The sequence below is a fragment of the Sorex fumeus genome, unplaced genomic scaffold (genome assembly GCF_029834395.1).
Source record: "Sorex fumeus unplaced genomic scaffold, SorFum_2.1 ptg000008l, whole genome shotgun sequence".
Lineage (NCBI taxonomy): Eukaryota > Metazoa > Chordata > Mammalia > Eulipotyphla > Soricidae > Sorex > Sorex fumeus.
In genome coordinates, this window is record NW_026606065.1 from 81,248,026 (window position 1) to 81,275,115 (window position 27,090).

The window sequence follows — 27,090 nt, forward strand, 5'->3', positions numbered from 1 at the left end:
TGTGAAGAGCCGAGCCCATGTATTGATGAGTACCGACAGCAGATTCTTCAGGTGTTTGTGTCTGACCTTGTCAGGGCCTGTTGCTATTCACTTCCTTACTGACAAAATGGCGTGTTGGATTTCGGAAGGGAGAACATTGGGAACGACATATTCATCAGGTAGACTGTGGGCAGGTGGACGTGGCTGTCTAAGAGATCCAAGTAGAAGTCATGAATAATCTTCTCCATTGCCATTCTGGAAGATGTGATAGATCCATCAGGACGTTTTTAACATCATCCATACTCCAGGACACTTTACGGACCCTCGAGCCGAGAGTCAAGCATGAGTGAAGCGCTACAGAACCAGGCAAGCGCTACTTGGAGACCTTGGACTCCCGGCCAACGGACCCGGGAACAGTGATCCTCTGCCTGCTCCCACCAGCCTCAGGTGACCAAGGGATTAAACTCAGGAGCCCTACTCTACCGTGCCCTGTCTGCTTCCACCAACCGCAACCCAGGGATTCCACACAGAAGACCCATTTTACCAGTACCAGATAACTACCTCACCAGCAGACCTCCTTTACCTTCACTACCTCAACTACCTTCACTACCCAGCCGCCGCCACGCTTCAGGACGCTTTCCGAACCACGCAGCCGCATCACACAGTCATAAGACACTTAATACCCATCTTGCAGGATTGCAGCACCATATTTGATAGGGTTCAAATATGGTTTGAACCATGGGAACACTTTCAAGGGCAATTAGAGGCCACCCTAAAAGCCTCTGTCCCTCTCGGAGAGCTTGGCAAGCTACTGAGAGTATCCCGCCTGCACGGCAGAGCCTGGCAAGCTATCCATGGCATATTCAATTGCCAAAACCAGTAATTACAATGGGTCTCATTCCCATGACCCTGAAAGAGCTACCAATATGTCAGCATTAAGAAGGATGAGAAAGGGGAGGCTGATAAAATCTCAAGGCTGAACTAGGCTGCCAAAATGAAGAAAGACAAAAATGACTATCTGTACTTTCAATGCACGTACGCTGGCATCGGATGCATCAGTCGAGGACCTGATGGTACAAGCACGAAAGATCAAGTACGACATCATTGGTCTGACTGAGACCAGAAGGCATCAATCACATCATGCCATTTTTGACACTGGAGAACTGTTCCTCGGAACATGCAGCAAAAGAGGCATCAGTGGCGTCGGTGTCCTTCTCAACATGAACTTGGCCATGAGCTTTGATTTATTCGAATGCCTAACAACCCAAATCGGACGATTATACTTGAATAGATGTGGTTCACTGCTGGCGCTTTCTATCTTTGTTGTCTGTGCACCAACATCCAATTATGATGAAGGAGAAATTGAGAAGTTCTACATGGAGCTAGAGAAGTTCTATAAAGAAGACCACACCTTCTACAAGATCATTGTTGGTGATCTTAATCCCAAGATAGAACCGAGAAGATCAGTCGAAGAACTCCACATCGGGACCCATAGCCTAGAATGGAATGAACAAGGTGAGAGACTGTCTGAGTTCTTCATGTCGACCAAGACCATCCATGGTAACTGACAGTTCCAGAAGGCTGAATCTAAACGTTGGACTTGGGAGTCTCCCAGTGGAAGGTTCCACAATGAAATTGACCACATCATATTCAATCGATGGTTTTGCCTGACTGATGTCGCTGTTGTCCCAAAATTCCAAATGGGATCGAACCACTGTCTCCTTCTTGCAAAATTCTACTTCACGGAGCAGGGAGAAAGGGCTGCAAAGTTTAAGAAGAGAACTCCCAGAATGACCACCAATTGGGAGCTCTTTGGCACTATTGCGGCAACATGGGTTGACAACATTGACGAGGAATACGATCGCCTGGTTCAACACCTCCATGACTGTGCGAAGATCACCAAGACAGAGATAACCACAAAAAGACACCTGTCTTTGAAAACTCTTGAGCTTAGTCGCCAACGTGGCTTGGCGCAAGCCTCAGGCAACCGCAAGCAAACGTCCGAGCTGGCAAAACTGTGCAGAGAAATGATAAAGGAAGACCTTAAAGAGAGAAGAGCAGCAGTGCTGGCAGATGTGGCAGAAGCCAGGAAAAGCATTCGCAATGCCTGCCTGTCCTTTGCCAACTACAAGACCAAGATGACTGCCCTCCGACGTCCTGATGGATCTATCACATTTGAAAAAATTTAACATTTTAAATTAGTTACTGTGATTTACAGAGTTACTCATGATTCAGTTTTAGACATACAATGTTCCAATATCAATCAGTCCCTTCACCAATGTCCCCAGTTTCCCTCTGAGCCCAGCAGCCTGCCTCTGTGGCAGGCACTTTTCCCTTCCCCCACTGTCCTAGCTTTCCCTTCCCTAAATCCCCACCCTTCCCACTCCCCACCCCCACTCCCCACCCATGCCAACTGACAGCTTCCTACTGAAGAAGGAGGCTCTCTTTTCAGGCTCCAGTGACTCTTGTTTTCATTTGGTTTTCTCTGATAAAGGAGGAGGTACATGATTTTCCTTAGATGAAACTTTTTTAGAAGTTGCCCCAGTGGGCTCTGTGAAGTAACAGGAGGGTCATTGGTGTTTGCCCTGTGGGAAGAGTGTGACTGGACCTGAGTCATGGGCTGTGAACACTGGAGGGACCTTGCTGACCACCAAGGCTGACTTTGAATTTGCAGACTGATAAAAGAGAAGGGGGGTGAGGGGATCACAACTCAGCATGGGACCCCGAGGCCCTCTACAGTTATTGTAAGGACTGTTAAGTCTAAACAGAAATATCCACTCTTTGTTACACTAGAGAAGTAAAAATTATATTTTAGGAGATCGTGCTGAATCTTCTGTACCCCAGGACATAGTCTGAATTATATTTCCTACCAGTCCATGGAGTCATGTATGGCTCTGTTCTGTCAATTCAGTATCCTATCCCATCTGGCTAATTGAGGCTTCCTACATATTAATAACTTTAGTCGCATCATTAATTCCAAGGTGGAATTTCTCAGAATCACAGGTGCTGTTATATTTCATTGCCTTGCTTTTGGTTAATTTCCTAATGTACATTTTATCCTCCAGGAACTGCCATGGGCCTGTCACTCTGCTGTCCCCCAGTTGTATCCTGGCCATTCCCCAGCTGTTATTTTATCTTTGTATTTGGCTATTTTTCCATCAGTTCCTGCTAGTACAGCGTCCTGTCAAGCAGGTATTGTGTAAATAATTAACCAGGAGAACGTCCCCATTTCAAATTTGCCAGGGACAACATGAAATACTATACTCTTACAGATCAAGGCGAGGAGAAAAGTGAATGGTTTGGGAAGAAAGCTGGTGCTGTAAGCAAATAATAGAATCTGACAACTACAATGTTCGTAAGTTTCTCATTAGATTCACATTTTCTATTGTAATAGATGTTGTCATACAGAATGCCATTGACTTTTGTTTGTCTACCTTTTAGAAGTATATTGAACTCTTTCAAAGTCTTACAGGGACATGAAGTCACACCCCCTAACACCCTCAGATATTCTCATAGTGGCCAATGGCAACATCATCGATGTCATGATGGAAGTTAAAAATCTTGTGGTATTTCTCCCACCCTATGTCCCATTAGCAAGTCCTGACACTGCCTTAGAAACATGTCCTTGGTAGCCCTATCTCTCCACCTGTACGGAGGCTATGCCCTCAGCCTCCATCTCCATGAATGGGCTTGGCATTGGTTGCCTAACTCCCCCCTTCCTTCCTCCCAACTGCCTATTCTCTATAGTTATATTGCTCCTTTGATGACCTAATCAGATCATATTATGTTTGTGCTTGAATTAGGATTTTTGAAATTTATTTATTTATTTAGGTTTTTTTTTTTTTAAGACCATACTCTGCAGTGCTGAGAGGTACTTCTGGCTTGAATCCCTGCTGTGCTGCATAGTGTATATGTTCCATTGTGTGTATGTTTCACAGCTTCTTGATCTGTTCATCCGTAGTTGGGCGTTTGGATTGTTTCCATATCTTGATTATTGTACTGAGTGTTGTGATGAACATAGGTGTGCATATCTTTCAAATGAATGTTTTTGTATTGGCGCGGTGGGTGGGTGGTCTATGCCAAGAAGTGGTATAGTTGGGTCAAATGGGAGTCCTGTTCCTAGTTTTGGAGGACATCTCCACATTGCTTTCCATAGAGGCTAAACCAGATGGCATTCCCACCAACAGTGGATGAAGGTTTCTTTATCATCACATCCCCACCAACATTGGAACATTGGCTGGATGTCTCCAGACATTTTGATATGTGTCATTCTCACGAGCATGAGATGATATCTCAGTGTTGTTTTGACACTTCCCAAATCATGAGTTTCATATGTCTGTTTAGCCTCCCCCTTTTCAGGGTGGGTTGGGAATGGGGACTTCCCAAGTGGAGCTTAGGAGGTCTGGGGTCCCCACTGGTATTCTTAAACAACCTGGTCTACGTCTCAATGAAGCTACAACCAAGGTGCCAGGGATTATTCCAGCCACAGTGGCAGTGCTGGGTCCTCTAGGGCTGCACCCCCAAAATCTTCCCCCGCCTCCTCTTTTTGAATTGCATTTTAGGCACCCTGGTTGCTTTGCTTCTCCTCACATGCACCAAGAGGCCCTTGTCTGTACGGGGCCTCTCTCCATAGATGAGGTGCTTCTTTCACCAGTTCATTTCCCATCGCTCTCAGAAGCGCTCTTCACAAAGACCCATCTTGACTCTATATAAGTGGGAAGGAGCTCTGTGGTAGAGTACATGTGCTTTAGATATGAGGCCCTGGGTTTGATTTCTAGAATCTCCTCTCGCCTCACAATAGTCAATTAAATTGACTGCCCCCTTCATTTTCTTTATAGAACATAGTATATATGCATTTATATGTAGTGCACGTGATATGTTTCTCTGCAGAAAACTTGTTTCGTAAATGATTGGGATTATCTCAGACCTCCACTACATTTTTTAAAAGTCCCATTAAAGCTCAAAGCTTTACTGTCTGTTAGGACTGTAACATCCTTGTAAAGCAAAACGATCTTTCCTCTCATTTGTACTGTGGTGTTCCCACCCCCAATTTATTTTAGGGATCTTTGTCTGTAGATGCTTTCTGCTTTTCCAGAGTCTGCAGTATGCCGCTTTGCTTTTACATTAGTATTGGGTTTTTTCTAACTGAACAAAATCTTAAAGGGTTTTAACATTCTGTTCTTTATTTTGGGGGCAGGAACTCCCAAATGATGCTCAGTACCACTTGTGCTGGTATTGGCCAGCCAGCACCAGTACAGATTGGTGTTAGGGCTCAGGGATCTGGCCATATAAGGCTGTTCGTGCCCACCCAATACTGGTTGGGAGGTTCTTGCACAGGGTAAGAGACCCTGGCCCTAGAGCTGCTTCCTAGAACTCTTGTAAGAGGATTTTTGTTGCAGCAACATGGGAAGATGCCATCATTGACAACATTGATGAGGAATACGATCGAATGATTCAGCACCTCCATGATTGTGCAAGGAATGCCAAGAGAGAGATAACCACAAAAAACTGTCTTTCTTCGAAAACTCTTGAACTTATTCGCCAACGTGGCTTGGCACATGCCTCAGGCAACCACAAGCGAACATCCGAACTGGCAAAACAGTGCAGAGAAGCCATCAAGGATGACCTCAAAAACAGGAGAGCAGCAGTACTGGTAGATGCAGCAGAAGCTGGGAAAAACATTCGTAATGCCCGCCTGTCCTTCACCAACTACAAAACCAAGATGACTGCCCTCCGACATCATGATGGATCTATCACATCTTCTAGAAGGGCAATGGAGAAGATTATTCATGACTTCTACTCAGATCTCTTTAATAGCCACATCCACTTGCCCACATACCACATACCTCATGATGGATATGTCGTTCCCAATGTTCTCCCTTCCAAAATCCAACATGCCATCTTGTCGGTAAAGAAACAAAGAGCACCTGGTCCAGAAAAGATCAGACCTGAACACCTGAAGAACTTACCATCAGTACTCATCAATACATTGGCTCGACTCTTCACACGCTACCTGTCTGAATGCAAGGTTCCATCCCAATAGAAAACCAGCAGGACTGTACTACTATACAAGAAAGGAGACATCCACGACATTGGCAACTATCGCCCAATCTGCCTATTGTCTGTCATCTACAAACTATTCACTCAAGTCATCCTGAATAGGATTAGCAGAACACTAGATGAAGGACAACCATGTGAACAAGCTGGATTCCGAAAAGGATTCAGTACCCTCGACCATATCCACACAATAACCAAGCTCATTGAGGTTTCTCAGGAGTTCAAGATGCCGCTCTGTCTAACGTTCATTGATTTAAAGAAGGCCTTTGATTCTGTAGAGACGGAAGCGGTCATGGAAGCCCTAGCCAATCAGGGCGTACAAACTCAATACATCAGGATCCTTCGTGAGCTCTATTGCGGATTCACTACCAAGATCTCACCATTCTACAAAGAAGTAATCATCCATATCAAGAGAGGGGTTCGGCAGGGTGATACCATTTCTCCAAAACTCTTCAGTGCCACCCTCGAGAACATCATGCGACGACTGGAATGGGAAAACATGGGAGTGAAGATAGATGGTCGGCAACTACACCACCTCCGCTTTGCTGATGACATCGTTCTAATAACACCAAAGATCAACCAAGCGGCACAAATGCTGAACGACTTTGACCGTGAATGTGGAAAGGTCGGACTACAGCTGAATCTTACGAAGACAATGTTTATGAGAAACAGCCTTATTCCTGACGCTCCATTCGCTCTCAACGGAACCACCATCTCCGAATGCAACAGTTATACCTAGGTCGAGAAATCAACATGATGAATGACCTGGCACCTGAGTTGCGCAAGAGGAAGAGAGCGGCTTGGAATGCCTTCAAGAGCATTGAAGAAATAACTAAAAGGACAAAGAACCTCCAGCTACAAGCACATCTCTTTGATTCCACTATTCTTCCTGCATTAACATATGCCTCAGAGACCTGGACCCTACGAAAACAGGATGAGAACGCTATTCGGGTCTCTCAAAGAGGAATCGAAAGAACTATGCTTGGAATATCACGATTCACTCAAATGAGAGATAGAATCCGGAGTTCTGATCTTCGTCAATGCTCAAGAATCAGGGATGCTGTCTCATTTGCCAAGACATCAAAAATCAGATGGGCTGGACACGTAATGAGGTTTACAGACAACCGCTGGACTAGAGCCATTACTGATTATATTCCACGGGACATCAAAAGATCATGTGGACGCCCACCTATAAGATGGTCAGACTTCTTCGTCAAGACCCTAAATGATCGGTTTGAGGCTCTGCATGTTCCTAGAACGAACAGATACCATTGGGCTACGCTAGCACGCAACCGGGATGAATGGAGACATTACTGGCACCCGCTCGAATAAATCGATGAATAATGGGGATTAAGTGATTGATATCAAAATTTGTAAAGAAGGGGCCAGAATGACAGTACAGCAGGTTGGGTGCCTGTCTTACATGCAGCTGACAGAGTTGATCCCCAGTACCCTATGTCCCTTGAGCCCTCCAGGAGTGATCTCTGAGCAGAGAGCCAGAAATAAACCCTGAGAACTACTGGGGGTGGCCCCAAAACCAAAAGGAAAAAATAATTTTTGTAAAGGGAACAGTCTCAGCTTTGGTTTCTCAGTAGCTACAACAAAGGTGGCAACACCCCACGCAGAGAGTAGCACTACCAAGCCCCTTTCTGCAGCACCACTTTCTACACTGGTATCAGTCCTGCTTTGGATGATGCTAGTGTTACTGTGGGTTGTATGCTGTTTGAGTGGGCTGTTTTGTTTTTAGATATGCTCAAACATTTCCCACGTACCTTTGGCCTATGGACTGTTGCATAGCTTTGCTGTACTTTCAGGGGAGTAGGGAAACCTCTGTGAATATCTCTTAGAAGACTCCAGCTTGGCTCATGGCACCAGAGTTAGAAAGCACGAGTCTATCTGTGTTTTCTCCATCCACCGAGCCTGCCTCTACCTGTTACCTGGTCCCAGGCAGCTTTGATGTCCAAGTGTTTATCCTTTATAAGGTAAAGGTAAAGGCCCTCCCGTTGATCATCGATTTGCTCGAGCGGGCCCAGTAACGTCTCCATTGGAGACTTTGTTGTTACTGTGTTTGGCATATCCAATACGTCACGGGGAGCTTGCCAGGCCCTGCCGTGCGGGCGAGATACTCTCGGTAGCTTGCCGGGCTCTCTGAGAGGGGCAGAGGAATCGAACTCGGGTCGACCATGTTGGCCGCTTGTAAGGTGAACGCCCTACCACTGTGCTATCGCTCCATTAGTTTCTTAGGCATTAGTTTCTGCACTTCCTAATTTGTTTCATTATGTTTATTTGGAAGTAAGCACCACTATTTTTGTTATTGTAGCTTTATGATGGGCTGGGGCGATAGCACAGCGGGTAGGGCGTTTGCCTTGCACGCAGCCAACATGGCCGACCCGAGTTTGATTCCTCCGCCCCTCTTGGAGAGCCCGGCAAGCTACCGAGAGTATTCGATATGCCAGACACAGTAACAACAAAGTCTCCAATGGAGACGTTCCTGGGCCCGCTCGAGCAAATTGATGATCAACGGGAGGGCCTTTATGCGAGCAAATCCTTTATAGAAATTGTCAAACCTCCATTACTCTCCCCCACTCTTCATCAAATAAACAAATTCTAAACCTCTTAGGGAACATTAGCTGTGGACCTTTACTGTCACTATTTTTTTTATCACATATATTGCCCAGGAGAAGCATAAATTGTCAATAGTTCTTCCAGGATGACTAACTTTATTAATATTTATGATGAAGCTCTGAATGTTTTTGAGAGCTTTCTTCTTCCTTTTTCTCCTGGGAGAAGCTAAAAGCGACTTATCTTCTTTTCAGTTTGCAAATATAGGAGCACAAATTAAAGACGTCTGAGTAAAGCAGAAACCACAGTCGGATTTTGTACTTGGGTCATGTGATTTTTTAAAAAAATAATTGATAAGATTTGTGAGTCCTTCTGCTGCTTCGAATGTCCCTGTGGTTAAAATATGGGCCACTATGAAAGGTGTTCCTGACCCCAGCCCCCAGAAACTGGTATCCAGATTAGGCAAAGTGTTAGGATATCTCCTTCCCCGACTTGTTTGAAATTCTGTCTTTTTCCCTGGGGTCTTCCCTTGCCCCATTTTTCACTCCTCCTTGGCATTTTTGGTGGCACATGTAATTTTGTTTACTCCAGGTTAGCTGATTTCCTTCTATTTCCAGACTGTTTCTACCTTTCTACCTTATAAATGAAACTGTGTCCTAACTACATACTAAGTTTTGTTTAGTAGTGACCACAACTGACAATACTCAGGGGGTAACTCCTGGCTCTGTGCTCAGGGATCATATGCGGTGCCAGGGATCCAACCCTGGTCGGCCACATGTAAGGCAAGCTCACTACCCACTGTACTATCGTTCTGGCCCAACTCCTTCCTTTTTGATTTGTTCAAAATTTTGTCCTAGTCTCTCTCTGTGATCTTGGCCAAATTACTTTAATGTCTTGGCAGTAAGTTTCTTCATATGTAAGACACGACAGTTGTATTAACTGTTTTGTAACTAAATTCATTTTTCAGAAGCTGTTTATGAAATCTTATCTTTTCAAACACTGGAGAGCTTATCACCGGTTCATTTATTCCCTGGTTCATGTCCTAATTTGTCTCAAAGAAGTTTTGGTAGCTAGATAATGATATTTGCTTTTGCAGCATACAGAACAATTTCATATGCATTATTCCATTTGATTGTTATAATTCTCCTTTGAGATGTGATTAACTCCAGGAGACAAGATTATCTCCATGGTACTGATTATCTAGGAACTCTTTCCAACAGCACAAATTTGATGATTCTGTATTCTGTTTCTTCAGCTTAGGCTATTATTAGAACCGTTGTATTTCAGTGATTGTCAGATGCGGGTGAGTATACAGAAGGCTTTTTAAAAGGGGGATTTTAACTAGTTAGAGGGAGCCCAGAAATGTTCATTTCTAACAAGAAACTGGCAATTTGGATCAGGGCCTCCTTCTTGCTCTATGAGAAAGACTTCCCTCTGTTTTAGTATTGCGTCTGACATACTATAGACATTCATCATGTGTTTATTGACTTAATCTATGGACAACAAATCTCCAGTGGTATTGACTGGAATGAGAACATTTCAGTGTAGGTAAACGGGTGACAGCCTACTCAGGGGACACAATGGGAAGCTCTGCTCTGTCGTGGAATCAGTAAATTGCAAGCCTGAGAGGGGGTTAGGAACTGGAGCTTTTTGTGTTCTGCTCTTAGGTCTCTTTCCTGATCCCCTGACCCACACACTTCTCGCACTATCCACACTGCCCAAATGCTGTCTCTTTCCTCCCAGTACTCACCTCTCTTAGCCCACCTCCTTCAATGACCTTGGTGCAGGAAGCTAAGCAATTTTCCCACCAAGATGCCTCTGCCTGGAACCTACATATTGTCATGAATGCAAATGCTCAAATGTGGAAAGATGAAGAACTACATAGAACAATCCCCACCCTTCTAGAGTAATGCATTTTTTATACTCACAGAACCCAGGTGATGTAGGCAGGTAGAGAGGAAAGGGCCCCCATAGCAATAGAAGTACCTTGCACACACAGGAATCGAAGCCTGATAAGACTTCACGTATCCCCAACAGATCCAGAGAAGGCTGGACCCACCTCTGAGAGAAGCTGCAATAGGAACAAAGGTCAGGAAGGGAATTTTATTTTTTTTTAAATTTTTTTATTTTTAAAAATTTTTATTAGTGAAACGCCATGAGGTATAGTTGTAGATTTACAAATTTTTGTGCTTGGGTTTCGGTTATACAATGATCAAATACCCATCCCTCCACCAGTGCCCATTTTCCACCACCATGGATAATATCCCTCCCACCCCCATCCCCTCCATCCCACCCTGCGTCTGTGGCAGGGCATTCCAGGAAGGGAATTTTAAAGAGGACCATTGATCTCTGCCAACTCTACCCCTTAGGAAACCACCCTAGCAACGGACTCTTACTTGCTAGAAACCCCAGGTGGGGCAGCTTTGGGAAACTCCTATAAAAACCAACTTAAAGAGAGGGGTGCATATGTTACCTGAACCCATGTGCTGCTTGCGTCCATGTGGCCGAGCACATGTGGTACCCAAGCACATGTGGTGCCCACATCTCCCCTCTTGAGAGGTGTTCTGGGGCTCTCTCCATCTTTGGAGAAGCTGCATTCTCCTGAGCATGGAGCTCTCTCCTTTTCTCTCCCTCCTGTTTTCTCAAAAAACCTCCAAATAAAATCTGTTTTTACTTCATTGCTTTGTCTACTCCTGAAATTCTTTTCTGTGACAAGGACAGACCTGGAAGCCCTGGCTAAGACGTAGGACTGACTCTCCTTTTCTGCAAAGAGCCTTCCCAGATGGTCCTGGACTGGCAGAGGTGTATCAGGAGAACGTGACCATCTTCTCCTCTCCACCTCCCACAAACCACATGTGAGGGCCTATTGACTTCACGGAGATCAGCTGGAGGTTCTTTTGTAGTCTTTAATGCTCTCTGTAGAAATTGTGAAACTTTACAGAAGTTAAAGAGCAGGACTTTAAGCCTTGCAACTGTCAGACCTCTATGAACAGTTCTGGTCTCCTCGGGACAGGGTAGCTCTACCTGCCTCTAGATCTGTTACTATACTGTGTTCAAGGAAAATAGTTAAAAAATCAAATCTCTAGTTCCTACAGGTAGTGTTGAAGAGGATACTGGAAAGTTAGCATAACCAGTTCAAAGCATAATCCAGAGAACAGACACACTTATAGATATAAAGAGGCAAAGTTACCATCTTCCTCAAGATTAGGGGTGCAAAGGGAGGAAGTAAATGGAGTAAAAGAAAGAAAAGACTTTCTAATCTGTATTGCCTTCAGTTTTCTACACTTTTCTACTATTCACTAAGCTCCCCACCGCCCCCAATGGCAAAAGGCTAGGAACAAATAACCTGGGAGGTATGAGCTCAGTGAGTCAGAGCCTGCAACTAAAGCCCAGCTCCCTACTACTTAGGTCTTAAGCACTTGTGTTTATGGGAGGAAATTTATTCAGAATTGGACTACTTTGAGATTTCTCATTTAGGTTATTGTGCTAAGAAGGACCAGAGAGGGCTGGAGAAACAGTTCAAAGGGCCGAGGGGGGGGAGAGGGAAGGAGGGAAAGGGAGAGGAAGGAAGGGAGAGGGAGAGGGAGGAAGGGAGAGGGAGAGGCAGAGGGGAGAGAGAGAGAGAGAGAGAGAGAGAGAGAGAGAGAGACAGAGAGACAGAGAGACAGAGAGACAGAGAGACAGAGAGACAGAGAGAGATGTAGGGCTCACATTTTAGGGTCCTGTTATCTGCCGAGGCAGTGACTCTAGTCACTTATCTCTGAAGATTTTTGAATTTGAATCCCAATTAACAGCCCCCATTCTGCTGTCAGTTGTCTGGGGTCCACTGCCTTGGTGCTCATAGGCCATGGGTTAGTGGGGCAGAGCGGGAAGGTGTCCAGAGAGGGCCATATCCCTTGATAGTTGGAGAACTGCCATGACACTTACCTAACATCTGAAGGCTCTCTGAGTTCCTTAAGGGAACCTTCAGCAAGGAGTACAGAAGGAATACAGGCAAGGGATTACGTGAGCGGGTGGGTCTGGAAAGGGCTCAGCTTCTCACAGGGGCATCGTGGGTGGGATTCTGCTGGCAGTGGAGGGGAGCCGAGAACCAAGGCATTTGTGTGACTTGTTTTAGAAAAGGGTAACAGACCTAAATCACACAGGGAAATTGCATGTGTTCGCATCAGCAGGAGGAATCAAGGCCATTTCCAGAGTTCTAGGCTTTCCTGTTGAATGATTTCTGTCACACAAGCAGCCACCACATGGAGTTGGCGCATCTCAGGATGTGGCGGCATCAAAGAGGGGGAGCAGGCCCAGGGCGGAGGTCACCCTTTGCTTTTAGACCTAGTTCTTTGCTTGCATAATTTATTGACTTCTTTGTGTTTTTAGAACCATTTGAAGAGAGCCACTTTAGTTGTCTACTCACCCTCACTCTTTCAAAAAGAACCCCTTTGAATTAAAATCTGCCCAGGGAGGCCATAGCCCCACAGGACTGCAGCCCGGCTGAGTGACAGGGTCAGGCAAGGGTGAGGTACGGGGGTGCCTAAGGTGGATGCCAGGCTGCTCAGGCACGGTTTGGGTGCTTCATGTTAACATTTTAGAAACATCATCACAGAACATGATATGCCAAAGACTTTTACAATGAACACCAGACATCCTGTCAGATACAATTGCAGTGAGGGTACAATGATGTTTTTTGGTGACGATTGAAATAGGATTGACATATGGAGACTGGTAATATAGTTAGTGTTCATTAGAGTCACTCACCAGTGGGCCAAGCCAGCAGTCAGCGTGCTACTATTCAGTTTATAAAGGTCTGTGCTTAGTAATTGTGACCATGGATCCCCTTTGGGGTCTCGTTTTCCTAGTAAAATTCAGACTTTAGGTGACAAATTTATGAATTAGGTGTTAGAGAATTGCACGTGCAAACCCTTGTTTTAAAATTGCATGGAAGCAATTTTAAACCGTGCAAACCCTTGTTTTAAAATTGCTTCCAGAGGAAAAATCCCTCATTTCCAGGACTTTTTACTAAAGTGTCAGGATTGAATGCAAAATAGTTAGGAATTTGTCTATTGTGTTAAGTGTGGAATAGAGCTAGATTGGGAAAATGAACCCCACATTGTGTACTCTGAATTATCCTAGCATGGGATACACGGGCCAAGTCCTACTTCACATAGCATATTCCTGTAAATATTCTGACATTATGGTGGGGGAACCAGAACTTAGGTCACATATTTTGGGGTTCCTTGGAGTTCCTCATATCTCACTATATCAAGCATAGTAACAATACCTTATCCATTTTGGGTAGTTACTTATAATCTATGGTCTCTCTTCTTCTAAAGGAGGAGTTAACCATATAACAAGAGCAGACATACGTGAGTCACTATTGCCTTTTACCTGCACAGGTCTGTGCTGTACATATGGCAGAGCAAAGATAACACAAGTGGAATTTGGTCAGTCACCTTGTACTGGCTCTGTTTACTGCTGTGGCAATCTCCAGAGATGAAGCAATGTTCGTGTATGTATTTGCTGAACTCTGAACTCTGGAGTTCACAGAGTCAACATTTGGTTGAGGATATTTTCATTCTTTTTTTCTGCCTCTTGAAATCTACCTGATTCCTCCCATTACTTCTTCCTGGTTCTATCCCACCTTCATCCATTCTAAAATCATTATAATGAGCAATTGTTGCAGAGTGACAGAATGCAGGTTGAATGGGAGATCGCACCTTATTTTCTGGTTTTCAGAGACGATTGCCTTTGAATATATGATTGTCTTTTGTTTTCTGGCTTGTTCCATAACTATAGTATTGCTTAAGTGGGTAAAACACTATGAGTCTAGTGAGTTATATGAAGATGTCCTTAAAGACTTAAATACTTCTGGAAGCTATCTGAAAGCATGTATTACTTATCTTTCTAATATATTTGGCATGAACATTTGCTCAGTAGATTAAGGAATGTTTATTTAGTTAGTTTGGGGGCCACACCTGGCAATGTTCAGGGGTTACTCTTGGCTCTTTATTCAGGAATCACTCCTGGTGAGCTTGGGGGACTTTATGGGGTACCGGGATCAAACTCGGGTTGGTGGTGCAAGGCAAGCCGCTCACCCACTGTACTATCTCTCTGTCCCCAAAGAAGGTCAGTTTTTAAAGGCACAGGCATCTCATGCTTGGCTGGACTTTGTTTAGAGATTTGGGAGCAGTTTGTCTTCGCAGCATCAAAAGAAAATTAGTCAGACCAATGACTCTAGACCCTCTTGTCACTGTAGCCTTCTGTCAACAAATGTCCCTTCTGTCTTCCCTTTTTTGCAACCTAAAAAAAAAAAAACTAAGCTAAACTGCCCATTAATAGTGACGCTTTAAAACGATGTGACGTCCTTTCACATTTGCTCTTCCTCCACTGGTCCCTGCACAGTGCTCAGATGATTGAACTTCCCTCCTCTGACTCTGCTAGAGGTGAGCATTGTGGGTCAGCTTTCCCTGCACTTTCCTTTGTCTTTTCACATGCACTCAACCTTCATTCTCTTGCTGTCTTTAAAAACAGCAATAACAGTAACAAACGCGCACAAACAATTGGCTCGGGCTGTCCAGATTTGGATTTGTGACACTCTTTTTCTCTTAAGTGATCCTTTAGAAGATAAATCTTGCCTTTTTGCATATGTCTATCTCCCTCTCCCTCCCCTCCTCTACCCCCTATCCCCCCTCGCCCCCCCCCCCCCGCATGCTTTCTTTTCTAAACATAATGTTATATTCCATAGTTTGTGTGGACAGAGATGATCAGGCCATGAAGTGATATCTCCACTGATAAGCTGTTAGAATGTCCAGTATTTTCAAAGCATGCTGTGGACCCCTACCCCCAGCCCCCACATTCCTCACCCCTCACTTCCACCACTCCCATCATTGCCCTAGTGGTCCCCAGCACTGTTGGATTCCAGCAGCCCTTCATTGTTAGCGTGAGCACCAAAGTCTCAGACCCCCAGAGCCACCATCTCCCCACCCCAGCCCCCACTGTGAGACACCTCTATCTGTAACCATCCCTGAGTGAACCCTCATGGAAACCTTCAACTCTGGTTGTTACCATCTAGCGGCTTCTTCCTGGGTTGGAGCCGGTGTTGCCCCCTAAGAGTAGATGTTGTTAATAAGGGGAGCTGAGCGGACTTGCGGGAGCTCTGTCTTCTCTTCTCACCTTCCTGTAAACCTAGAACTATTGTCGCAAGAGCTGGGAACCCTAATAGTCTTCTGTGACCAGGACATTTATGAGACAGGAACTTGGTTCCTGATCTCTGCCCCCCATGGAGTTCTGGGCACGCTCTCCCATGCTCTCTGCACTGATCAATGCTGCTTGGAGCTCAGTAGATTTGGCAGATAAATAAATGGAGTTTTGGCAGTGTGCTGGGTGGTGTCAAACACATGGGGGTAGCTGCGTCATCTCGCCTGAGATGCTGGTCTGGGACTTGAGAGGCAGGAGTCATGGAACTACATCAGTCCCAGTGAAAGAACTGTGTTACCATTCTCTAAAGAAGTGACTGGTGCTGTGGATTCAGAAGAGCGATTGCTCCAGTGTCCGTGTGACAGCAGCCCGGCAGTGCAGAGGGTGGCCCCAGCCCACTACTGGGGTGAGATAGGAACAGGGCCTGCGTGTGCTGGGGTAAGGCTGTAACCCAGCTCTGGTGTGTGGACTGACTCGGATGCAGGCCTGTGCTATGCTGTCTGGAAGCAGCCGCAGGTCACTCACCTCAGCAGGTCTTATTTTTTCCCCTGTGCCTTCTGAGGTGCCTGCGTGTCTGGGTCAAGCCAGGGATGCCAGAGGAGAAGAACAAGCGGCACCCTGATGAGGCCGCTGACCTGTGTTACCTCAGAAGATCCTGGCACAGGCCTGGCTTCCGGCAGCTGGGACTGAGGATGTCCCAGTTAAGGTGGCTGGTTCTCACAGGCTTGACAGGCAGTGAGGCTCCTCTGGGAAACATCCAGGAGATGTGTGAGCACTACATGGAGGGTGTCCATTCTCTGAAAGTTTTCCTCCAAACCTGCATTGTAGTTGTCTTCAAGGAGGAAAACCAGATAGCCAAATGGATGGACCATTCTTTTCCATACAAGCTCCTGTGCCCTAAGAACGTTTCCCCCTCAAGTGCGTTAATCATTGAAGAAGGCACTCAGTGTCACAAATTGCAGCATAACATGTGGAAACCAACGGAGGTCTGTGTGCGTTGCTTGTTTGTTTGGGAGGGAGAAAAATAAATCATGAGCCAGGAGAAGCCTCTTTGGCTGTGTGACTTGCTCAGGATCTTTCTGGGCCTAGGGGGTCTTGGTGAGATGCCTGGAGAGAGGGGTCAGGTGTAGTAATGGTGTGGGCACGTGTGAGAGGGGTATGGTGGTTCAGACTGAGGAAACAGGCAGGGAGGCCCAGCTGAGGGGACTGTGAGGAAGGTCCACCTTTTGGAGAGGAAACCCACTAAGGTACCTTCAAGGAACAATCTGTGATGGTTCTTACTTGGTAGTTTGAAAGCTTTGATAAGTAGGTTCAATGAGGAAATGTTGGTGCCTGGCACCTCCGACTGACTGAATATTCACGCAGCAAGGGAAGGTGATTGAGTTTGGAGTTAGAGAGTTGGAGAAGTGTGTGGGATCTCTGGCAGAGATGTCACAGGGCTAGTTAGGTCTGAGAATGAGGTCTGCGGTGAGGATAATGTGGAAACGGTAGTCGAGTCCTTGGGCAAAGGTGCAACATGAAGAGGGAACTACAGCAGTGGATGGTCAGAGCAGGGGCACTGGGGTGGGAAGGAAAGGAAATGTCACTTGTAAAGGTAACTGGTGCCAGCATTTCTAGAATTCTTAAATGGGATTGTTCCAAGAAGCGGGGGATACTTTATGAGGCCAAGTGCTGCAGGGAGATTTTGTTGGAGAAGGAATGAGGGTGGTTTGGTTTAGCAATATAAGTTGTCAGTCGTCTTTCCAAGAAAAGTGTTGGAAGATGGTAGCAGGACATAATGGTATGTTAGGGATGAATGATGGATAGAATGAGGATAATTTGGAATGTTTTGAGAGATAAATGAGAGACAAATAAGGCTTTAGTTTGTAGTAGTGACTTGAGCATGTGGATACACCAAAGGAAAGAACTTTTTAATACTTTTTAATACTTTAAACAAGCATAACTTGTTTATACTATCTAATGTAATTTTAATTGTTTATACAAGTTAATATTGTTAATATACCATATGTGATTGAATGATGTAGAAAGTTTCTGCACCCCACACCACCAAAGTGCCCATGATCCTCCATGACTGACCCTCTGCCACCTCTGGTCTGACATTAATACATACAAATAGCTTCAAAAAATTAAATTTGATGAGGGTGGGGAAGACTTACAGGGGAACACTGGTGGAGGGAGGTTGACACTGGTGTTGGGATTGGTTTTGAACTATTTTATGCCTAAAATTAAACTAGCAATAACTTTGTAATTACAGTTCTTTAATTCAAAAAAGGGCTGGAGTGATAGCACAGCGGTAGGGCGTTTGCCTTACAAGTGGCCAATATGGCCGACCCGAGTTCAATTCCTCTGCCCCTCTTGGAGAGCCTGGCAAGCTACTGAGAGTATCTCGCCTGCACGGCAGAGCCTGGCAAGCTATCCGTGACGTATTTCGATATGCCAAACACAGTAACAACAAGTTTCATGATGGAGACATTACTGGGCCCGCTCGAGCAAATCGATGAACAACGGGAGGACCGTGCTATAATTAAAAAAAATGAAAAAAAAATCAGAGGCTGGAGTGATAGTACAGTGGATAGGATTCTTGCTTTGCATATGGAGGCCAGCCTAGTTTCAATTCCTGGCATCCCTTATCCTATAGGCACTGCCAGGAGTAATTCCTAAGCACAGAACCAGGAGTAACCTTTGAGTATGGCCAGATGTGGCCTCAAAACAAACAACCAACCAAACAAAATCAAAAGGGATTTGAATACAGGATGTAAGATCTAAAACCATAAAACAGATGGTATGTTTCATAGTATCAGTGTTAGAGATGACTTTGGGGACTCTACCCCAACAGTCAGACAAACAAAAACAAAATAAACAACTGTGACTGCATCACATTAAAAAGCTTCTATGCATTGAAGAAAGCATCAGCAGAATGAAAGAATACTCTACTGAAAGGGAAAGGATAATTACACACATCCCTCTGATTCTTAGAAATATGATGGCTAATCTTAATAAGACCAAAGGCCTATAAAATATCTCATGAAGCTTTTGAATCTGTGACAACTTCAGGAAATAGTGTAGATAAAATCTATATAGTTTTTTAAAAATATAACTTTTTAAAACATATATTTTTCCTGGTATTGTTAGATATTGATTTAGCATTTTAAAACAGTCCTTACTGATAGAAATCTTGCCATTGGGGCCAGAGCGATAGTACATCCCATACTATATGGGATAATATCATCTCATATGGTGCTTCCAGCCCACCAGGAGTGATCCCTGAGCACAGAGCCAGGAATAAGCTTTGAGTACTGCTGGATGTGGCCCCAAACCAGAAAACAACAACAAAAAGAGAAGAAATAAGAGATCTCATCATCAGGACTAGGGAGCTCTATGTCTACTTTTTTATTAAATTGAATAACTTTTCAAAAATTGCTATTTAGGTCATATGGTTTTGATGTGCACAGTTACTGCATCTGACCATCACTTGGCATCAAGTGCCAAGAATTGCCCATGGTGTTTTGTTCTTAGGACCTTTCTTCTCTCACGACCAAAAATTGTTTGAGTTAACTATTCCTCTTTGCCTCTCACTTTTCCTTTGTGAACTTTCTGTCATAAGCTTTTATTATGTCATTTCCTAATTGATAATGCCATAGGTAGAGCTGTGATCTTCTGGGTCAGAGTATATGATGATGTTTGAATATAGTGCCTGTTGGGAAACTTGAATGGCTTGCCTATGGTGTTTTGTTCTTACAACTAGTCCACTTTATCATCCCCTCACTTACTTTGTAGTCTTAATTTAGGATTTAGTGGCTAGTTAAATTTGAGGCTGCTGTTCTTTGAAGTTAAGTTCTATCAAAATTATTTCCAAACTTTCCATGATGGCAAACTTTTTTCTTGTAGTGGGGAAGTCACCTTTCAGTTGTCCCAATGCCCTTTGTGGAACCCATATTTTCCTTTCAGTGGATGGTGAATTGGATCACCTGGTATAATGAGATTCTTTCCTAGAGAGCTGAGGAAAGCTTCCTATTTTCCATAGATCCTGAACCAGATGTCATTCTGCAAACAGTGAATGAGGGTTCTTTTTTTTTACCATAATCTTTTCCTACACTGATTGTTTCCTATTTTCCTGGGCACTGGTTGTTTATATATTATGTATTAATTATCATATGCACCCGCTTGTGAGAGATATTCAGGGCTTACTCCTGGCTCTGCACTCACGAGTTACTCCTGGTGGTGCTCTGGGTCCTAATGGGATGCTAGGGATTGAACCCATATCAGCTGTGTGCAAGGCAAACACTACTCAGTGTACTATCACTCCAGTCCAACCAATTTAATTTTCTTCTCTAGTTTTTGCTCCATAGCCATGACTTACAGTACTGTTAATAATAGAGTTTTGTGAATGTAATGTTCCAACACCACACCCTTCACCAGAGTGTCAGTGTCCCTCCACCCATGTCCCAGGGTTTCCTTCCATCTCCATCCTATCTCCATGGCAAGCTCCATGCTGTAGGCCACTAGTTATTCCCATACCATGTTTCTTGATAGTCTATTGTGAGTGAGATTGTTCTCTATTCGTTTCTCTTTCTCTGACCAACTTCACTCAGCGTGATACCCTTAATTCCATCTATGTTGCAGCAAATTGCATGATTTCAGTTTTCTTTTAGCTAAATAGTATTCTATTGTGCATGTGTGTATATGTGTGTGTATATATATGTGTGTGTATATGTGTGAGATATATATATATATGAGTTTCTTTATTCACTCATCTGTTACTAGGCACTTTGATTGTTTCCAGATCTTGTTTGCTATTATGACTAATTCTGCAATGAACATAGATGTGCAAATGTCTTTTCAAGATAGTGTTTTTGGGCCCTTGGGGTAGATGCCAAGAAGTGGAATTGCTGGCTCATATGGACTCTCAATTTTTAATCTTTTTAGATAGAAATTAATAGCAGTGCAATAATTTATCAAGAAGAAAAGGTCCAAGTAACCAAAATACATAACTACCTAGACAAAAAGCAAAAGTGGGAACCCAGGGAGTATGGTGCCGCCAGCAGGTCAATCTGTACCTGTGAGGCGAGTGCATCAGCAGCCTGATGGCGTCTTCAGAATTCCAGATACCCCAAAATTGCTGCTGTGCCTTTGGACAGACCCCAAAAACTTGGGGCAAAGTTTAGTAAGAAAGTAAACGGTCAAAAGTTAGGTATGTGGGAAACACACCCACAAACCACCTCCGGCTCAGCTATATAATTGGAGGCATGGCCTCTCTGGTTCTTGATTGAACTGCTTAATGGTTCCAGAGACTCAGAAACAAATCTCGAAACCCCGTGGCTTTTGGCAGAAATGCGTTCGGTCCCTGCAGTAGGTTACCAGTGCTGGGTCAATCCAGGTGGCAATAGGTTTTGTGCCTTGGCCTGTTCCCCCTGGCAGCCCAGTTGCCGCCATCCTTCAGAGGCTACTAGACAGTCAGGTTTGGGCCCCCAGTAACAAGACACGCAGGGCCTCACGGGATGGGGGTGGAGCCGGTCTTGTCCTCCCCACCCCAACGAGACCCCAAGTCATCGCCCACAAATGGCCTCTCTGACTCCTGATCAAGCTGCTTAGTGGCCATGATCCCAGAGATTCAGAAACAAATCTCGAAACCCAGTAGCTTTTGGCAGAAATGCATCCAGACCCCACAGTATGTTACTGTCGCTGGGCCACCCCAGGGAGGAAAGGGTGTTGTCCCTCCACCTGCTCCCCCTTGGCAGCTCGGTGGCCGTCATCCTCCAGAGGCCATTGGACAGTCAGGCTTGGGCCCACAATGACCAAACTTGTTGGGCCTCACAGGATGGGGGTGGTGGGGGAGCCGGGCCTGTCCTCCCTACCCCAACGAGACCCCAAGTCATCACCCACAAATGGCCTCTCTGGCTCCTGATCAAGCTGCTTAATGGCCATGATCCCAGAGACTCAGGAGCAAATCTCGAAACCCAGCAGGTTTTGGCAGAAATCCCTCCAGGTTTAAGTGTTAAAATTTCGGAATTTCAAAATCACGTGGCCCTGCTGCAGCCACACAACATCATACCTTATTCATAACCAGAAATAGAACATAAATTGTCTACTGTTGCCTTTTCAGCAGATCTGAGTGTTGGGGTAAAATCTCAAATAATAATGGTGGGTCTGCTCAATAGCACAGCGGTAGGGCGTTTGCCTTGCACGCAGCCAACATGGCCGACTCAAGTTCGATTCCTCCGCCCCTCTCGGAGAGCCCGGCAAGCTACCGAGAGTATCTTGCCCACACAGCAGAGCCTGGCAAGCTACCCATGATGTATTCGATATGCCAAACACAGTAACAACAAAGTCTCCAATGGAGACGTTACTGGGCCCGCTCGAGAAAATCGATGAACAACGGGAGGACAGTGACAGTGACAGTGACTGATATCAAAATATTGAATGTGATCAAAGTAGAGAGAGAGTAATGTGGAAATCATCTGCCCCACAGGTAGGGGGAGGGTTTGGGATGGGGGTATACTGGGGTTGTTGGGGGTGGAGAATGGGCACTGGTGAAGGTACGGGTATTTCATTGTATGACCGAGACTTAGACCCGAAAGTTTTGTAACTGCTCTCACAGTGATTCAATAAATAAAATTATAAAAAATAAAAAAAAGTGGGAGCCCAGAATAAGCAGAAAGGAAGAAATAAATAAAAATTAAAGAAGAAATCAATGAAACAAAAAATAAAAACAGAAAATTACTACAAAAGATGAATGAAACCAAGAGTCAGTATTTCAAAAGAATTTTAAAAAATGACAAAATTTCCAAGACTCTCAAGGAAAAAGAGAGAGAAGTTAATAAGCTGAATCAGAGTGAAAGGGTTGAAAAGTTTACAGATACCACAGAAATTCAAAAGATTATCTGAGGTTACTATAAAAATCTTTATGCCAAAAAATTGGAGAACCTAGAAGTTATGGAATGCTGTAACCTCCCAGAAATGGGTTAGGAAGAAGTAAAACATCTGAAGAGACTAGTTACCAACTAGGAAATTAAATGATGATCAAAAGCCCTCCCCCAAACAAAGCCTGGATCCAGATAGATTTGTTCGTGAGTTCTTCTGAACCTTCAAAGAAGACCTATTTCCTAACTATCTTTTTTAAAAGAAAATTTTTATGTTGAAATTTTTTTGTGAAGACATTTAAAGAATTAAGAACCAGGGGGCTGGAGAGATAGTACAGTAGTTGTCTTGCATGTTCCTGACGTGGGTTCGATATCTTACATCTCTTAAGGCTTCCCTGAGAACGGCCAGGAATGATTCCTGAGTGCAAAGCCAGGAGTGAGCCCTGAGCATTGCCAATGTGACCCCAAAACTAAAAAAATATTTAAAAATGTAAAAAAACGATTTAAGAGTCTCATCCATGAATGATATAGATGCTTGAAAGATGCTGAATCTTATGAAGTTGTGAGTCTTGATTACAGCTACCATATAGAATGACTTTGTATTCTATAAAACTTGGAAGTTTAGGCTTATCATTTCTTTAAAAGAGAACAGTTATATAGCTGGAATTGAAGAATTGTACTATAATTCATATAATTCAAGGTATATAGGTTCAGGTGGGAAAGATAAAATGTGTCCCGAGGATGGAAAATTTTTGTTTTGGAAGGACAAAAGGAATCTGAGGTAACTGACTAAAGGAAAAAAGTTAATAGTATTAACAACTATATAATTGGTATTGATTCTCTAGAAAAGATGTAAAAAGAATTGACTGTTTCTCTTCAGGCTGAAAGTCCATGTTCCTCAGTTTTCATGATTGGATGATATTTTAAAAGATTGATTAATGGCTCCTTAAAAGAGTTGCTCTGGCCAGCTCAAAAGTCTCTTGGTAGTTCAAATAAACCAAGTAATGAAATGTTTTTGTAATGTTTTCCTGACTCAATTCAGCTTTTTACACATATAATCCTTGTTAGTTTTCTGATACTTTCCACTGGACTATAAGCTCCATTAGGTAAAGGCCTTTGCTTGTCTTCAGTGCTTGGCATGGAGTCATCCCTCTCTCAGAGTTTGTTGAGTGAATGCTTGAAGAATAAGGAAGAAGTGGGCTTAGTCCTCTAAGGGACCTGAGCAAATAGACTGGGCAGTGCTTCTGCTCTGGGATTACATGAGCACTCTTCCCCTTTCTAGCGCTCAGTTTTACATTTCTTTTGTTTGTTTGTTTGTTTTATGGGGACACCTGGCAGTGCTCAGGGGTTACTCCTCCCTCTGCACTGAGGACTCGCTCCTATTGGTGCTCCGCAAATCATATGGGATGCCGGGGATTGAACCCAGATAGGCTGCATGCAAGGCAAGCCATACCCGCTACACTATTTCACTGACCCCAAGGCTTACCTTTCTGGAATGAGAAAACAATACTGCATCTATAGTCACCTTGCAGTGTTGTTTTCCAACAGAAAAAATCAGTTCTATGTAAAGAGAACCAAAGACAAATTTTAGAGCTAGAAAACATACTATGTGAAATTCAAATTTGAAAAAGAAACATAACACATTGAAGGTGTTACATATAGAATCAGTCAACTTGAAAATTGTAAAGGCCCTCCCGTTGATCATCGATTTGCTCGAGCAGGCCCAGTAACGTCTCCATTGGAGACTTTGTTGTTACTGTGTCTGGCATATCAAATACTCTCGGTAGCTTGCCGGGCTCTCCAAGAGGGGCAGAGGAATAGAACTTGGGTCGGCCATGTTGTCTGCGTGCAAGGCAAACGCCCTACCCGCTGTGCTATCGCTCCAGCCCTGACCAGTTTGATGGCAGTGAATTCATTTAACTCCTTATTGGCTGAAAAGCTCTTGACTTCTCCTTTAATGCTGGGTAGAGTATTCTTTTGGGAGGACTTTTCTGTTCAGCCCTTCATATGCACCCCACCACTCCCTTCTGGCCCGTAGAGTTTCTGTGGAGAAATCTGTTGATATTCCTATGGGGAATCCTTTTTTATATAGACTTTTCTCTTGCTGTTTTAGGATTTTCTCACTACTATTATTATTGCTATTGTTACTTTGTATCTGTGTATCTCACAATGATTTGTAACTTTGTAACTGTGTATCTCACAATGATTCACAGTCCAGATCAGGGATCACGGTTCTCCCGTTGTTCATAGATTTGCTCGAGCGGGCCCAGTAACGTCTCCATCATGAGACTTGTTGTTACTGTGTTTGGCATATCAAATATGTCATGGGTAGCTTACCAACCTCTGCTGTGCGGGCGAGATACTCTTGGTAGCTTGCCGGGCTCTCCAAGAGGGGTGGAGGAATCGAACTCGGGTTGGCCATGTTGGCTGCTTGTAAGGCAAACTCCCTACTGCTGTGCTGTCGCTCCAGCAAAACAAAATGTGCATCTCAAAAAAAAAAAAACAACAAAAAACCAAAACCCCAAAACTCCCAACAGATCAAGAGATGTGATTTCATTAAGAAAGAGAGAGAGAGAGAGAGAGAGAGAGAGAGAGAGAGAGAGAGAGGGAGAGAGAGAGAAAAGAACGGTTTTGAAAAGTCAGCCTTGACCAAGACAGGCCTCATGTTTGGTGCAATTATCAAAAATTCAATGTTTGAAATGGTTTCAAAAGTTAGGTGAGATTATTTTATGTAAGCAAATGTGTCTTCATGGAGTTATGAAAATTCGCAGTTAGGAGAATTTAGAGAACAGCCTAGTTTCCTGTCCATCACACAGAGGGTAGAAAGTAGGTGCTACTGTAAGTTCACTTCTGCCTACTGGCATCACGAGGTAGAAGTACAGTTAGGATATTCTGTGTTTAGGTGCCATAGAATATTATCCTGATTATTTTTCTTCACTAAAAACGTTCAATTCAATTTAGGTGATTTTCTCTCTTTATAAACCTATGGCTGATTTTATGTACTTTTGGCCATGGTATTTTGTATAAATCACACATCAACGTAGTATGCTTGAAAGGGGTGCTTTTAAAGATTGATAATCCTATTTAAGTTTGTATTAAGTGTGTAGTAGTAATTCACTGACGATAAAAGCATTTATAGATAGATATATTTAGGATAGACTATATTGTTTTAGACATTTTATATTTCCAGGAAGATATTTAAAGCAGCAATTATATTCTTTAGCTTGATCAATAAATAGTAAATTAAGTATTTATTTAATGCTAATACTTTAAAATACAATTTTGATAAACATTGATCATCAAAATGTAAGAAGCAGCTTTTGAATTAACAATAACTCTAGGGTTAGAGATGTAGCTGTGCGGGAGAGTGCATGCTCGGAGGTCCTGGGTTCAGTACCGGTACTGAAAAATAAGTAAAATTCAAAACCTTAAATGAAAATTACTTCGGGAAAATCATGGGGACCATAGGAGCTGTATCCACAGCATTGTGTACGAAGTGTTCCACAAACTTAATGACTCATAGTGGCAATTTTGAACATTAGTGATTGTTTTTGCTGCCTATTTAGGATTTTCATTGTGGGTGGGACATAGTGCTATGCGCTGTCTCTAACTCCAGTCTTCAGGGTAGCTGTGTGGGTAGACTGTGTTTTTTAGTTCTTCATCATACCTTGCTGTCAGCTATTCCTTATGACTCCAAATAGTCTACCTGACTCTAGGAATCTTTCTGGTTTTCTGACTGTAGAGTCTCGAATGCGTGGTAAAGTTGTATGTAGATTATAATTTTAGTAGGAGCAAAGACAAAAAATAAAAAGATTTGCTGATTCCAAGACAAGCTTAAAGTTCATTTACAAGAAAATCTTTTTTATTTAGTGAAAACCTTTCTTATCAATTGCATTTCTCTATGAACAACTTGATCAGCAAATTACTGCTATATGGGGAGTTTGCAGAGGGCAAAGTTTTGGTGAAGCAAAGTGTTTGTTGGTGAATCAAAGCTTTAGGATATAGTGGTTTTCATCTGATAAGGGGTTAGTATCAAGTAAATATATACAAGGCACTGGTTGAACTCTACAAGAAGAAAACATCCAGTCCCATTAGAAAATGGGATGATGAAATGAACAGAAACTTTCTCAAAGAAAAAATCTGAATGACCAAAAGACGCATGAAAACATGCTCTTGATCACTAAACATCAGGAAGATGCAGATCAAAACAACAATGAGATATCATCTCACACCACAGAGACTGGCCCACATCCAAAATAACAAAAGCAACCGGTGTTGGTGTGAATGTGGGGAGAAGGGGACTCTCCTTCCCTGCTGTTGGGAATTCCGACTGGTTCAGCCCTTTTGGAAAGCAGTATGGACGATTCTCAAAAAATTTTAAATTGAGCTCCCATTTGACCCAGCAATACCACTTCTGGGAATATATCCCGAAGATGCAAAAAGT

General features: G+C 43.7%; 1 protein-coding gene across 2 annotated transcripts in view; it reads left to right on the forward strand.

Moving 5' to 3' along the window:
• LOC130017871 (phospholipid-transporting ATPase IB-like) overlaps window positions 1-27,090 on the forward strand; it is a 688,232-nt gene that overhangs the window by 41,619 nt on the left and 619,523 nt on the right. The window contains exon 1 of one of the 2 annotated variants that reach the window (XM_056108649.1): window positions 14,972-15,032. The exons of the other annotated variant lie outside the window; for it this stretch is intronic. Within the exon in view, the coding sequence (XP_055964624.1) occupies window positions 14,999-15,032 (34 nt within the window). The 5' untranslated portion in view covers window positions 14,972-14,998. Of the gene's footprint in view, window positions 1-14,971; window positions 15,033-27,090 lie in introns of those variants that run through there. 2 annotated transcript variants of the gene reach the window in all.